Here is a 13,169-nt window from a genome sequence, read left to right on the forward strand (position 1 = left end):
TGCTCTCTGAAAATTAATTAAGAGGGAGCTTATAACACTTGCGGCTCTCCGAAGACAGCAACAGCAACAGGATGTTCATGGTGAGAAGCGCCAGCCCCGAGCCCTGAGCCCTGAGCCCCGGAGGAGAGCCCGGCCCTGCGACGGCAGCAAGAGGACCGGCGCTGTCCTCTTGCAAGGACCACCCGCGCATCCTGGCCCTGGCCGTGAGTTCCTCGCTTGCCCGTCTGCGTCTCTGTCGGGCAGGGGCAGGGGCAGGTGCAGGGGCCCCGCTCCCCTCCCCTGGCCCCTGCCAGCCTTCTCCGCACCCTGGGGCACCAGCCTGGGGGGCTGTGTCCTCCTCTGTCCCTCCCTGCCCATGCCTCCGCCTCCGGCTGCTTCCTGCAGGCAGCAAGGCCCCTCCACGAGATCCTCCTGCTGCCTGCCAGCCGGGGGGAGGCGAAGGCCATTTTCCCCCATCTCTTCCTGGCCCTCCTCTTCCAAGTGTCCTTCACCACGGAGCTGAAGCTGCAGGAGGTGCAGGTCTTCTGGGAGAAGCACCAGCAGGACCTGCTCACTCCCGTCAGGTGCCACATCCCCGGCCCCTGCTGCTCAGAGGAGCCCAGGGCTGGGGCTCCCGGCATGACCCGGGCCCTTCTCTGCCTGCAGGTCCACGGTGCAGGCCCTGAAAGCGCTGCTCCGCAGCGTGGGCCTGGGGAGCCAGGTGCTAGCCATCGAGGCGCAGGGCGGCTGGGCCGCGCTTCTCAGCGCCGAGAGCCACCTCTGGGGCGTGCAGGTGGTGGCCAGGTGAGAGCCCCTCGTCGGCACCATCTCAGCCCTGGAGGTGACAGGGGCTTCTCGGAGGAAGTGCTGCCACAGCATGGGTGCCCGTGGCCGCTGGGCTGGTGGCAAAAGAGAGCGCTGCAAAGCCAGGAGAGCTGGGCCCGCCCGGCTCGGGGCTGACGGCGCCTGCTTGCCGTTCTCCCTGCCAGGGAAATGAAGGAGTTGCCCAGGAGCCTGCGCGCCACCATCATCCACCAGCTGGTTGAGCTGCTCCGCACGGAGGCCTCCTCCTGGCAGACGGTGGCCATGGTCATCCTCAGCAAGGTGAGCAGGGGCAGCAGGAGCAGCGAGCCCACGTGGGGCTCTGCACAAGCCCTGCTGCCTCGGGGCCAGGCTTGGCCGTGCCCTGGCATTCCTGCCCTGGCATTCTTGCTGCTGAGCCGGCACTGCGCCCCACGTCCTTTTCAGCTGCTGGAGTGCACAGAGCTTGGCGACGAGCTGGACTGCGTCGTGAGCCTCTTTGCCAGCTACCTGCGGAGCCCGTGCCTGGGCATGCAGAGCCTGGTGCTCAGGGCGATCCTGGGGCTCACCGAGAGGCCGACCACGGTGAGCGGGGGCAGCTGGCAACGCCAAGAGTGCCGCGGCTTGGGCTGGGCTGGCCCCGGGCTCTTGTGGCTTGGCAGCTTGCCAGGCAGTGGGGAGGGGAAGGGGTGTTGGGCGGGCTGGGAGAGTGTTTTCGCCCAGGGGGCAGTCATTGCTTTCCCCAAAGGAAGGTGTTTTGTTCACACAGGCGAGGCAAACGCTCGTCCTGCTGCCGAGCATCACGGAGCAGCTGCAGGCTGCAGACAGCGACACCCACACTGTCGCTCTGCCCATGCTCAGCACCATGCTGTGGCTCCTGGAGGGGAGGACGCTCAGCCCCGCGGCTCTGGAGCTGGCCGGCAAGCTCCCAGCCCTCTTTGGCGACGTAAGGCTGCGTCCCCATGGCTGCGTCCCTGGGACAGCCCGCTGGGGGCTCTCCCTGCCCGCTTCCCAGCCCTGGGCGCTGCGAGCCCTTGGGCAGGCTCGTTTTGCAGCGCTTTTGGGGGCTCAGGGACTTTGCCCCCAGTGGGACCCATGTCCCCCTCTCGCCCTCCCCAGGACTCAAGTACGGTGCGGCTTCTCTCTATTCGCCTCTTCCTCGACACGCTGGGCTTTGTGGAGGGCAGCCAAGAGAAGCTGCAGCAGGTGGCACACAGGAGCCTGCTCCCGCTGTCCTTCCACCTGCACGACCAGGACGAGAGCGTGGCCGAGGTGGGCATTTTGCTCCTTGGGGGAGGGCGATGCTGACTGCCCTGCCCTGCCCTGCCTTGGGGGCCCCCGAGCACCAGGGGTGCTGCAGCTGCTGGCAGCGTTAGTCTCCACTGAGGCCCCCTCCCTGCGGAGGGGCTGCGGGGGGGGGAGCAGGGTCTTCTGCCCAGGCTCTGCTGCCATCTCAGCTGTTCTGCAGGCCTCCCGGGAAGCCCTCCTTGGTGTCGCGCGCTTCCTGCGCTGGAGGCAGCTGGCGCACCTGGCCGAGACGCTGCAGAGCTGGAAGATCAGCGAGTGCCTGGTACACACAGTTCTGCACCTGGGGCCGGGGCCGGGGCCGGGGCCGGGGCCGCCCTGCGCTGAGCCCACGCCCTTCCCTCTGCAGCTGGCCAGGAGGAGCAGCGCAGCAGAGGAGTACCTGGCCCAGAGCCTGCCCTACCTGCAGAGCCTGCAGGAGCCCCTGCGGCAGGAGGCTGTGAGGTTCACTGGTGAGCCGCGAGCCTGGGGTCCCCCGTCCCTGTGCCTTCGTGCTGCACCCCGGGGAGCAGCCGGGGGCGCTGACAGGCCGTGTGTCCCCAGGGCTCATGGGGAGGCACCTGCTGGATCAGCACCAGAGCAAGAGCCAGGACATCTGCCAAGGTGAGCCAGGGAGGGGGATGGCAGGAGCCTGTCCCCTGCTCCCTCCTGGCTGTGCGGAGAGCTGGAGGCAACATCTGCGGGGGGCCGGGCGCTCTGCGGGTACAGGGCCGTCACCTCGCCTCTCCTTCTCTGTTCTCTCAGTCCTGCGAGGCTTGGCCAACGACCCCTGCGAGTCGGTCTCATCGCTGGCGATTCAGACGGGGCTGATCCTGCAAGCACCAAGGCCACGCTCGCACTTCAGCTTTTGGCAGCTGTGCTCCAGGCTGCAGAAGGCATGGAGGAGGCGACACTCTTCCCCGGCAGGCAGCTGAGCGTGCTGGAAAGCTCCCGGCATCTCCTCCTGCCTGCGGCGCAGCCCTGCTCCCCGGGCACGTTTCCTCCACTTCTCCGGCCTTCTGCGTGCCGGGGGCACGCCCGAAGCAGCTCCCGAAGCCCATGAACAACAGGGCTTCAGCCGGCGCCTCTCCAGCAGCGAGCCTGCTCCAAGACCCCCGCTTCGGCCTGGGACACTGCCAGGGATGGCACAGCCGCAGATCCACTGGGCCACCCGCCCTCAGCGCGGAAAGTGGCCTCCTCCTCCTCCTTGTTGCCATCAGAGCTGGCCAGCAGCATCCTCAGCTACACGCAGGCTGTGCCTCCCCAGCCCCGGGGGCACTGTGCAGCCCTCCCTGGAGCGCAGCTCTGCGCACACGCCCCACGCCTGGAGGCCTCGCTCTTTTGCCCTTTCTCTGGCCTTTCGCGCGGTCTCCCCCATTTTCTTTCCCTTGCCTTCCCTTGCCTTGCCTTGCCTTCCCTTCCCTTCCCTGCCCTGCCCTGCCCTGCCCTGCCCGTCCCTTCATTTTTTTCCTCCCTCTCCCTTTTCCCTTTAATTAAACTTTTTGTATCTCAAACCACAAGCTCCATGTGTCTGTCGTATTTTCTCCCCCTGCCTCTTGGACGAGGGGCAGGGAGAGAGCGGCCATGCTGGAACTCGGCTGCCCACCTGAGGAAAACCAGCACCCTGTTGGGACAGCAGGGGCGTGCTGGAGTGCTGCCTTTCTCCACTTCACCATTTTCCCGGAGGAAGGATCTGCCCCCTCTGACTCTGGCCAGCACTGAGCGTCCTTTTGGGTTTCAGACCATGCAGCCCAGAGGCTTTGAGGGACCAAAGAAGCCTTTTAGGATCCAACACCATTTTTCTCTTTCTTTTTTCCTTTTCTGTTTTTATTTGTTTTCTATTTATTTATTTATGTATTTATTTTGAATTGTTCAGACCCAAGGCCTCTAGGACACTGAGGATGCTGCTGGCCAGCTCTGATGGCAACGAGGAGAAGGAGGAGGCCACTTTCCGCGCTGAGGGCGGGTGGCCCAGTGGAGCTGCGGCTGTGGCTGATGCCACGCAGCCCCAACCCATGCATGCAGCCCCTGTGCCAGCAGGGTGCGGCCATGAGGTCACAGCGCTGCGCTGTGACGCTGTGCCAGGCCACAGGCACTTCTCTGTGCCGGCCCCAACGGCGGCACTCACGCGGCGGTGGCAGCATGGGGCGGATGTGGGGGGCTGCGGCCCCCACCCGCCTCCTCCTCCTCCTCCTCGTGCTGTGTGCCCGGGATGCCTGGGCTATGCCAAGGCGAGCGCTGGGAGCAGGTGGGCACCAGCGCCGGGGGCAGCGGCAGGGCCGGATGCGGGCGAGTCGCCGGAGGGGCTGGGGGCCGAAGCCTGGGCTGAGCCCCCCCGGGGCCCCTGTGAGCCGAGCCATGCGCCACGCTGCCCCGGCTCCAGCCTTCCCCTCCGTCGGGAGGTCCCTGAGCCCCGCCGCAGCCTCGGGCATCTCGCCCCGTGCCCCGGCCCCTCCGTCACTGCAGGGTGCTCGGGGGCACAGCGGGCAAGGGGAACGTGTCTGCTCTCTGCTTGCTTCCAGGTGACGATGTGCTCGGCAGCGCTTCCCCAGCTCCTCAGCTGGGTCCTGGAGTGGAGCTCCAGGGGCAGCCCAGCGGTAAGTTGTCACCGTCCCCTGCCTCCAAAGCAGCAGCACTGGTCCGCGGGCGACTGGAGGTCCTGCGCAGGCAGACCACCCCCTTCCGAGGGGTCGTCCGCTCCCTGGGGGGGCTTCCCGAGGGCAGACTTGGTTGTAGCACGCAGTGGAAGCCCTCCTCACCTGTCCTGGCCCCCATCTGTGCCCGCAGGCCGTGCTGTTCCAGCTGCGCCGTGGAATCCTGCTCCTGAGACTGGGTGGCACCCCACAGGTACGTGGGCTACGGTGTGGCTCTTGCTTTCCTTGGGGTTTGTTGGTGGCTTTCTGCGCCAGCTGAGCAGTGCTGCAGCCTCTCCCTGGCCAGTGGGCTCTTCTCCACAAGAAGCGGGGACGAGTGTTTTTCCGCCAGCTCGCCCTGCTCCTGGGCCCTGCGCCGTGCCCCGGCCCCTCTGTCAGCCACCGCAGGGCGCTGGGGCAGAAGGAGCTCCCAGCACGCACTGGCAACGGTTTTGCTCTGTGCCTGTAGGTGATTTGTCCGGGACGTCCGAGCATGGTCCTGTCCTCGTGCCCCAGGGCAATCCCCCAAGTAAGTCAGCGGGAGGGAGGAGCGAGCATTGTCCTTGTTTGCTGCCCGCGTGCAATGGACCTTCAGCCTTCCTTGGCCTCAGCCGCGCAGGAGAGCAGAGAGGGAAGGGCTCAGGCTCGGTGACACGCCTGGGGCGCTTTGCCTTGCCAAGCTGTCTTTGCCAGCCGCTCCGCCCCCTGCAGAGCCAGCGGGCACGGTGGGCTTGAGTTTCGAGCCTGGGCTGAGCTCTGGGGAGGCCCTTCTCTGGGCAGCTGCACGCACGCTTCGTTCGTTTTGTCCTGGCACGCTGGCACTGCAGGCCCCTGCTGCCTGTTTGCAAGAGGCTCCTGGGCGGGAGGGAGAGCCCAGGGCCGTGCAGCAATCCCCTGTGGGAGCTGCACGATGGGAAGAAGCATCCCGCCCTGTTTGGTGGGAGCTGCTCTGTTCTGTGTTTGCTTGCAGGTGTGGCTGTAGGCGACGGCTCTCCAGCTTCCGCGCTGGGTCCTCAAAGAGCAAGGCATCAAGCGAGAAGAGGCCAAAGCTCCCAGAGGACCTCGGCAATCCTGCAGGAAATCCTGCAGGAACTGGAGGGAGCACAGGGTGGGTGTGCTGCACGGGGAAGCCTGAGGGGCTGGCTACAGCCGTGTGCATGCTGAGAAGCATCGCCTGCTGCAGCTAGAAGCATCCTCCTGCTGAGGAGCGGTCGCTCCCAGTGCAACTGTGCCGCTTTCTTGCCGAAGGGGCGGACGGAGAGGCTGTGCAGAAGGAGGCGCTTCCCAGGGGAAACACGCTGCCAGGCTCGGAGGGAGCGCCAGAGGCAGCGCCAGCGACCGTCCCGCCAGGTAATTGCCGTCCGGTGGCACGCTTAGCACAGAGCAGGTGCTGCCAAAGGAGCCTGGAAGCGCTCTGCAGGAGGGCTGTGGGCTCTGGTGCGCGGAGCTCAGCGCCAGCAGTGTGCCAGAGATGCTGGCAGGCCTCCGTGCCTGTGGGTGGGCATCGCCTGCCTCCCACCGCAGCCAGTTGCAGCCCGTGACCCGTACCAGATCGTACCTCCCGCAGCACCTGAGCCCCGCAGCTTGCCCAAGTCCCCAGGGGCCCAAAGCAGCACCGCAGCAGCGAGTGGGACCCCTCCTGTGACCTGCGGCCCAGGGGGCTGCACGGACTCGCAGAGGGAGCCTCTCCATCCGCCCGTCTGTCCGCCCGTCCTTCGGCATCCTCTGTGCCTAAGCCGTGCTGAGGCTTTCCCTTTCTCTCCTTCTTGGCAGTGCTCTCGGAGCCCGGAGAAGCCCGCCACACCGGGGTGTTCCAGTTTTTTCAAGAGAATCCAGGTACTGAGCAGCCCGTAAGCGGGAGCCGCGAGCATGGCGGCCAAGCAAGGCAGCTTCTTCCCGGAGAGGCTGGCAGCGGGAGAGCGACCGTCTCGGCACTGCCAGAGCTCCCGCAGGCTGCCCAGCAGCGCGAGGACGCGCTAAGGCCCAGAGCTGTTCCTCCAGGTGCGGCTGGCGAGAGGAGCGCGAGTGCCTCGGCCGGTGCCGCCGTGCGCAAGCACTGCCTCGTGAGCGCGGCGGCAATCGTGGGCTCCCTGCTCTTCAGCACGCTTCTGTGCTGTGGGGTCATCCGGCTGCGCAGGAGAAGACAGCAGTGAGCGGCCGTCTCTCGCCCCAGCTCCCCGTCGGCCGGCTGCCGCTGGCCTTGCAGCACCGCCGGTGAGGTGCTGCGGCGCGGCCGCCGGGTGCTGCCCAGCCTCCTCTCTCCGCAGGCACCTCTCCGCAGCCTCAGAAGCCCGGGCACCGAGACGGGCCCAGCGCCAGCGGCCGCCACCCGGGCCTGGACGAGCGCACCCCAGCCGGCTGCAGCGCGACCGGCCCAGCGCCCTCCAGCCCCCGTGGATACCACCCCCCCGGCCCCCACCACCGTCCCGGCCCTCCTGCCAGGGCTGGGGGTGGCCCCCCCGGCGTGCGGGGCAGCGGGGGGGTGAGGACTGGCAGCCGTCCGGCAGCTTTTCTGAGTAAAGCTCTGCACCCGAATCGCCAGTGTCCAGGCTGTGCTTCGCCTCGCGCTAAGTGGCCAGGGGAGGGAGAAGCTACAAGCAACCTGCGGACACCTTTCCCCCCTCTCCAGCCTCTTCTGCCGCTTGTCCCCGCTCTCTTGCCCTGCTCCAGCACGCAGGCCCTCCCATGGCATTGCAGGCCTTCCCAACGGGGTCCTGCATGGGCTTCCCTTTCTCTGCGAGACCAGGAAAGGGGAGGCACCGCCATAAACAGGCTGTTCCCAGTGCTGGCAGCCTTGGGGACACCAGAGCATTCCAGACACGAGCTGGGGCTCTCTTCCGAGCAGCTGCGAACGAGGCTGTCCCTTCTCAGATCCGCTTTCCAGCCAGCAGCAGAACAGAGGCAGAACCTCTTCCTCCAGCTTTCCTGCTTCTTTCGCGCAGTTTGCCTGCCTGTTCTTTGTCTCCTTGTCCTGGCCAGCCTGTTGTCCGGCGCCCTGTGGGCTGGACACACAGCTCTCTGTCTCCTCAGGCTTTTCCTTAGAGCATCAACAAGTCCTGAGCCCTGCGGGTTGGATGGCTGAGAGAGGGAGTTAGGGGGATACAAGAAATCATTAGCCACTAAAAAGGAGGAATTATCCTTTCAAACAAGGCTTTAGAGTCCAAGGAAGAGGCTTTCTGCCCTAATATGTGATGCTGGGGCCTAAAAATCATGCACAGCGCAGCCCGCTTCCTCTGTCTGGATCCTAAAGTGATGCTTTGATCCCTCCAGATGGGTGTTTGGACCCAAAGAGGAGGCTTTGGACTCTAACATTCAGGCCTCATCTCCTAGCATGAGGCTTTGGGAATTTGAAAGGAGGGCTGTTCCTCTCCAATAAGGCCTCGCCATCTAAGAAGTACGCATTGCAGGGAACCAGGTCCGTTGTGTCCGTTGGGACAGGACCTGCCACAGAGGCCCTGCTCCCGGTTCCAGAGATGGTCCCTGGGCCCTGATGTGGCAATAATAAGGTTATAATAAAATTGTGACCCTAAAAATTGGGGTTTGTTCCTTGTAAGTGGCAGCCTGGTCTGTAAGATTAATGTGTAAGCAAGAAAAAGACACTAAAAAGGAGGGGTTACCCTTTCAGACTGCGGCAGAGTCCCGACTTCTCGCCCTGGAGTCCTCACACCAGCAAAAAGCACCAACCAAAGCCTGGGGGAACTTTGGTACAGCACAAGAGAAGGGAGTGGGGGTAGCGGAGCCGCATGGCAGAGCTGCTGCTTTTCACCATTTGATCATCCCTGATAATTGAAAGTAAGGCTGGGTGGGATGACCCCCACCCCCAGTCCTGGCAGCAAGCTTGGTCCACAACACACTGGAATAAAGATTCTGCTCCCTCACACCCCTACAGCTTCATCATCTGACACGGGTACAGTCAAAACAATGGCATACACGAGTAAAAGTCAAGAGTTGACATAGTAACTCCAGGATTTGGCTATCAACTGTCCGAGAAATCAGAACACCGAAGCTTCACAATGTGCCCAACATCGAGTTGTGCCAAGGGGGGAGGAAGGAAGAAGGTTTACGTTTAAGCCTTCAGAGCATCGCTCCATCAGAAGATCGATTTGCAGCCACCGTGGCGTGCCAATGGAGATCTTTCTGTGCCAAAAGAAGTGCTTTGTCCTCTCGATATCGAAGGTAGCCACCTATAGTTACAGAACGGATGCACAAGCCCTTAACTCTGACCAGCAGGGAAATTTAGGACAACTGAGTGCAGATCCTGCCAATTTCTACCCGTTCGGACTGTGCTTTAAGTCTCATTGCAAAGCCTCAGTTAGAAAAAGGATCACCTCGGGGTATCCAACAAGAAGAACAGTTTCAATTTTTTTTTTTTTTTTTTAAAATATACCATAGGACTACACAGTTCAACTGTCAATCATCTCGGAGAGTTCAAGGAGGAGCTCATCCTCGTCCTTCCCTAGGTCTAAGTCAATCTCGGCTTCCAGTCTGCCTCCTGAGATTTCCCAAAGTAGCTTCTCCAAATCTTCATCCGCAGATAAGGGCGTGTTCCCTGTGGAACTCAGCCGGCGTGTCCGTGCCTCTTCTAGCTGGGAAGAAGCTGAGGTCGAGGTCTCGAGATCGATCTCCATCTGCTCCTCTAATCTTGCCGGGCTTCCAAGACGCACTTCAGGTCTTGGGAGAGCAAGAAAGAACAATCAGGATGTGCCATTTCTTAACGGGAAATCCCTTTTCTGCAAACCGGCTCTTAAAACTGTAGGCAAGCCCTCCTACACTTCAATCTTACACAGGGATTGTTATCAATCAACCCAGGGCTACATTTAGAGCCCGATGTGTTACCAGCTACATTTTTCAGTCTGGGGCTTTATCTGTGAAGCCAGGGCACCTGGAGTTGTGGTGGCATTCTTGAGGACCAAAAGGCAGAGGACACTACTCCTCATCTATCACCTCACGAGGAAGTAGAACTTCACCTCCTCCTCGTTCAGGTATTCAGACAACCCAAGAAGTCACTGGAAAGCTGTGCTGACTTGCAGCATTTAAAGAAAGCCTAATTAAGCAATCCTGCTAGCTGCTAGAAAGTGGTTTCAGGTGACTTATTCCTTTGATGGATTTGGGCTTTAATTATCTCAGAACCCTCCTTTTTTCCCACATGTGACAGAACTTATGTTTCCCTGGGGATATACACTGATTAAGAAAAAGAACAAGTTGGGGTTGTCACCTGTTTTGGGCATTTTCTTCAAGTCTGATGGCTGGGGCGTGCTCCGGCACGTCTGAAACACCCTAGAAAGCAGCAAAACAGTATTTATGACACATGGGTAAAAGATTCCTTAATAGCTTTTTCCTCCACACTGCTTCTCCTCTGGCATTGCGGAGCCGTGGCCAAAATACAAAACCAAGGTGCTCCTGAAGAAAGTTCACATTCACCTGGAGGTTACTCATGATCTTGTGTCTTTTAAGAACATGGCATTCATGGACAAAATCCCCCCCACCAGAGAAATCACAGCATCAGAGTACCGGTTAAAGAGTGCCATTCAGCTCATAAATACAGAAGGGTTCTACAAGCATCCTGTAGACAGCTACTGGATTTCCAAGGAAACAGAAGGCCTGCAGAACGTTTGCCTTTTCCACCTTTTCTCCTAGAGGAGGGTAGGAATTTAACAAGGGATCCATCTCTGCGTTAGCTCCTGGCCTTACCATGGCTGCTTTTTTGGCTGGAGGTCCCATCATGTCAGCATCCAAGGCAGTCCGGAGTTCCACAGCTGCTATGGCAGAGGGATAACTCCCAGGTGCCTTACGTTTCAGTGCCTTCTTCTTGGGGAAAGTGACTTTCCCACCCGAAGGCTTCGCAGATGTCATCAAGTTGGCTAGAGTAAAAGGAAGAGAGAACTGATACAGTCTTGCTCTGCCTCAGGAAAAATCCAGGTTCTCTTCATCATTTCCACAGTCCTTCTACACAGTTAAATGCATTTGGCCAGCAGAATTGCACCACCATTGCCTGGATTCTCAGGAATGTTTTCCACATAGTAAACTCTGTCTACCAATAATCCATACAAAGGAACCAAGAAACCGAATAGCTACAGTAAATAAGAATCCAGGACAAGGGAAACTTCAGACACATAGCAATCCTAAGTGCAAGCTAGGTTCACAAATACAGACAGCTTTTATATTTCAAGTCCTGCTCCCTCTAGGAAAGGGAAAAGCAGCAGTTAGAGTAGGACAAGAGCGTATGCAACTGTTGTACCAGCTTCCTCTCCCTTGCAGTGATGTCCCACAGTTAAGTTGTTCTACAAAGTCCAAATTTGTGGTGTCATTTTCTAGTCTCCCGTTCCTTACCTAACATCTGGCTGGCAGGAAAAGAAACAAACTAAGAAAAAGAAAGTCCACACTTCGCTTCGTAGCATTGCGTGGCAAAATGCACCCAGCCAGAGTTACAGCATGAGAATTGTCGTCTTCTGTCTGTATTTCAGAAGACAACCTAAGTAACTCTTAACCTTCAACACTTACTTTTAGCTTCCCGGCCCTGAAATTGAGCTGCCACTTTCCCTGCTGGTTCAGTATGAAAGAAGCCAGCAGTAGATTTGACAGCAGCTTCCTCCTTCCCAAGCTTCTCTTGTTGTTCTCTCTGTTGCCACTTCTCCCACCGTCTCTCTTCAAAGCTCTTCTCTGGACATTTACGAGTTCCACTCTGCTGAGTGGGCTAGAAGGAAAGAAAAGTAGTGCATGAACAGGACAAAAAAAAAAAAAAAATCCGTGGAGATTTCGTTAAGAAAATCTGATCAGCAATCCCTCCAAAATGGTCTTGATGTGGAACAGCATATTAATATCGTTCAGGTTACTGTTGTGGTTTTTTTTCCCTAAAATTCTGCCTGTAACAAGAGCCATGCTTTACTATGGACACAGTCTCACATATCTGCAATATCCACTATGGCAAGCTTCTTTAAACAGCTAGGGTGTTCTGCTGTACATCTATTTATCCCATTCTTTTTAAGCAGCAGAAAGTCATACAAGTTCCCCTAGACAGTATCCACTGAGAGATTGATTTCCTTCAACACAGAACTCTGGCCTTCTGTATTAAATCCTTCATGTCTGACAGATCAAGTCAGTAAGAACAAAAAGAATTCCCTCCACGTTAACTGTGTAGATTTCAGCTGGTGCTAACAGGGTTTCTTTGTTGCTGTGGTATAAACAGACTGATTCCAAGTTTGAGGAGTACAGAGTTGTCTGGAAATGCTGCTGGCGATAGGATTTAGACTGCACTGCAGCTCCTACCAGGTGCTGAAGGGTAAGAACACACTCAAGAGGGTGGCACACGGTGAGTAACCAAACTTGTCAGAATGATCAGAAATTGTACGAATGGATGTGTGTCTTCACAGAGGACTCACCTGTACATCAGGTACAGAGGAAAGTTTAGGAAAAGGCTGGTTCAATTCCACTGCCTTCTTTTCTTTTTTTAAAGCACCTGAAAAAGAAGACCAAAAAAAGTTTGGTCAACGGCAGAAATAAAGAAAGCTGGGTACTTGTTTCCTTTGTGCATTTATTTCCTTGTGCCCCATGAGAGAGAGAGAGAAAGGCTACAACGTGCAATCCATTCAGCAATTACCCATGAAGCAGATCCTGAGCAAACTGAACTTGCTCAAGATGGGAAGCACCTCACTGGGGCAGGCATTAAAGCATCTGTTTATGGAGCACCTGTTAGTTTTGTGCTCCATAAAGATTTCTGCTCTGCTGGGGCAGGTCCGGGTTGTGCTGAGGGAGCTGCACGAGCAGGTCTTGCCCCTGCGCTGGAATCTTCAGTTTTACCATGCCCTTCAGCCTTGGCTTTGGCTTGAGTTTCGCTTCTCTGAAGAGCTTTCTCACGACGGATTTCCTCCAGTGTTTTCACACGGATCTCTCCCATCGGCTTAGCAGCCTTCCCTGTCATCATCAAGAAATGAGGAGAAGCACCGACATTTAAAGAGAGTCCAGCAATAGTTTCAGTCTCCAACATTTGTCAGAGCACTAAGGAAAACTAATCTTGAGTGTTCCCAATAATGCATCTTAGAACAATATCCTTAGAACAACATTCTCCTCCTCCTCTGAGCCACTTGTATTTTGAAGACCAGCCCTATCCAGAGAGAACTGCTACACAGAAATGCTGCTTTACTTTAGTACTTTTTCAGACTGCATTTCAAATTCCTGCTCCTGGCAGTGGTTCTATTCTAATTGTACGGAACGGTTCACAGAAGCAGCTAAAAACCTTGACAAGGCACAAGTAGAAAAGAAACACACACCTAGAGCCAGATTTCTGATAGTGGCTGTCAGAAGAGCTTCAGCACTCAAGCAAGAGGCATCAGTTCTTTGTTTTCGTTTCAATTAGTTTTTAGGGATGGATGAAAGCAGTCCAAGTTCATGGAAAGGAAGGAGGAGAAAGCATATTTAATATCTAGCTGTTACCTCTCTCAGTACTGGTCTGTTTAGGAGGTAATCCCAGCCTGT

The 13,169-nt window shown here is 58.0% G+C and overlaps 1 protein-coding gene and 2 long non-coding RNA genes across 3 annotated transcripts; 1 reads left to right on the forward strand and 2 right to left on the reverse strand.

The window, feature by feature from the left end:
- Positions 1–5,681: 5,681 nt before the first annotated feature.
- LOC139999279 (uncharacterized) lies at positions 5,682–7,103 on the forward strand. The gene is made up of 5 exons (XR_011804651.1): positions 5,682–5,805; positions 5,946–6,047; positions 6,471–6,533; positions 6,699–6,846; positions 6,965–7,103. It is a non-coding gene; the product is annotated as an uncharacterized lncRNA (long non-coding RNA).
- Positions 7,104–7,462: 359 nt separating this feature from the next.
- LOC139999292 (uncharacterized) lies at positions 7,463–9,787 on the reverse strand. The gene is made up of 2 exons (XR_011804690.1): positions 9,665–9,787; positions 7,463–9,368 (listed from the first exon to the last, which is right to left on the reverse strand). It is a non-coding gene; the product is annotated as an uncharacterized lncRNA (long non-coding RNA).
- A 148-nt stretch (positions 9,788–9,935) lies between these two features.
- LOC139999298 (zinc finger CCCH domain-containing protein 11A-like) lies at positions 9,936–12,591 on the reverse strand. The gene is made up of 4 exons (XM_072027073.1): positions 12,495–12,591; positions 12,077–12,153; positions 11,199–11,391; positions 9,936–10,558 (listed from the first exon to the last, which is right to left on the reverse strand). Exons 1-4 carry the CDS (start codon positions 12,589–12,591, stop codon positions 10,212–10,214), a joined length of 714 nt encoding a protein of 237 aa, XP_071883174.1. The 3' UTR covers positions 9,936–10,211.
- Positions 12,592–13,169: the final 578 nt, after the last annotated feature.

The sequence above is a fragment of the Anas platyrhynchos genome, chromosome 22 (assembly GCF_047663525.1).
Source record: "Anas platyrhynchos isolate ZD024472 breed Pekin duck chromosome 22, IASCAAS_PekinDuck_T2T, whole genome shotgun sequence".
Classification (NCBI taxonomy): Eukaryota; Metazoa; Chordata; class Aves; order Anseriformes; family Anatidae; genus Anas; species Anas platyrhynchos.

Coding starts and splice junctions, on each gene's coding strand:
- LOC139999298 (XM_072027073.1), bottom strand. CDS start 12,591: ATGGGAGAGATCCGTGTGAAAACACTGGAGGAAATCCGTCGTGAGAAA. Junction 12,154..12,494: donor AGCCAAGGCTGAAGGGCATG/GTAAAACTGAAG, acceptor CTTCTTTTTCAG/GTGCTTTAAAAAAAGAAAAG. Junction 10,559..11,198: donor TCAGGGCCGGGAAGCTAAAA/GTAAGTGTTGAA, acceptor CTTTTACTCTAG/CCAACTTGATGACATCTGCG.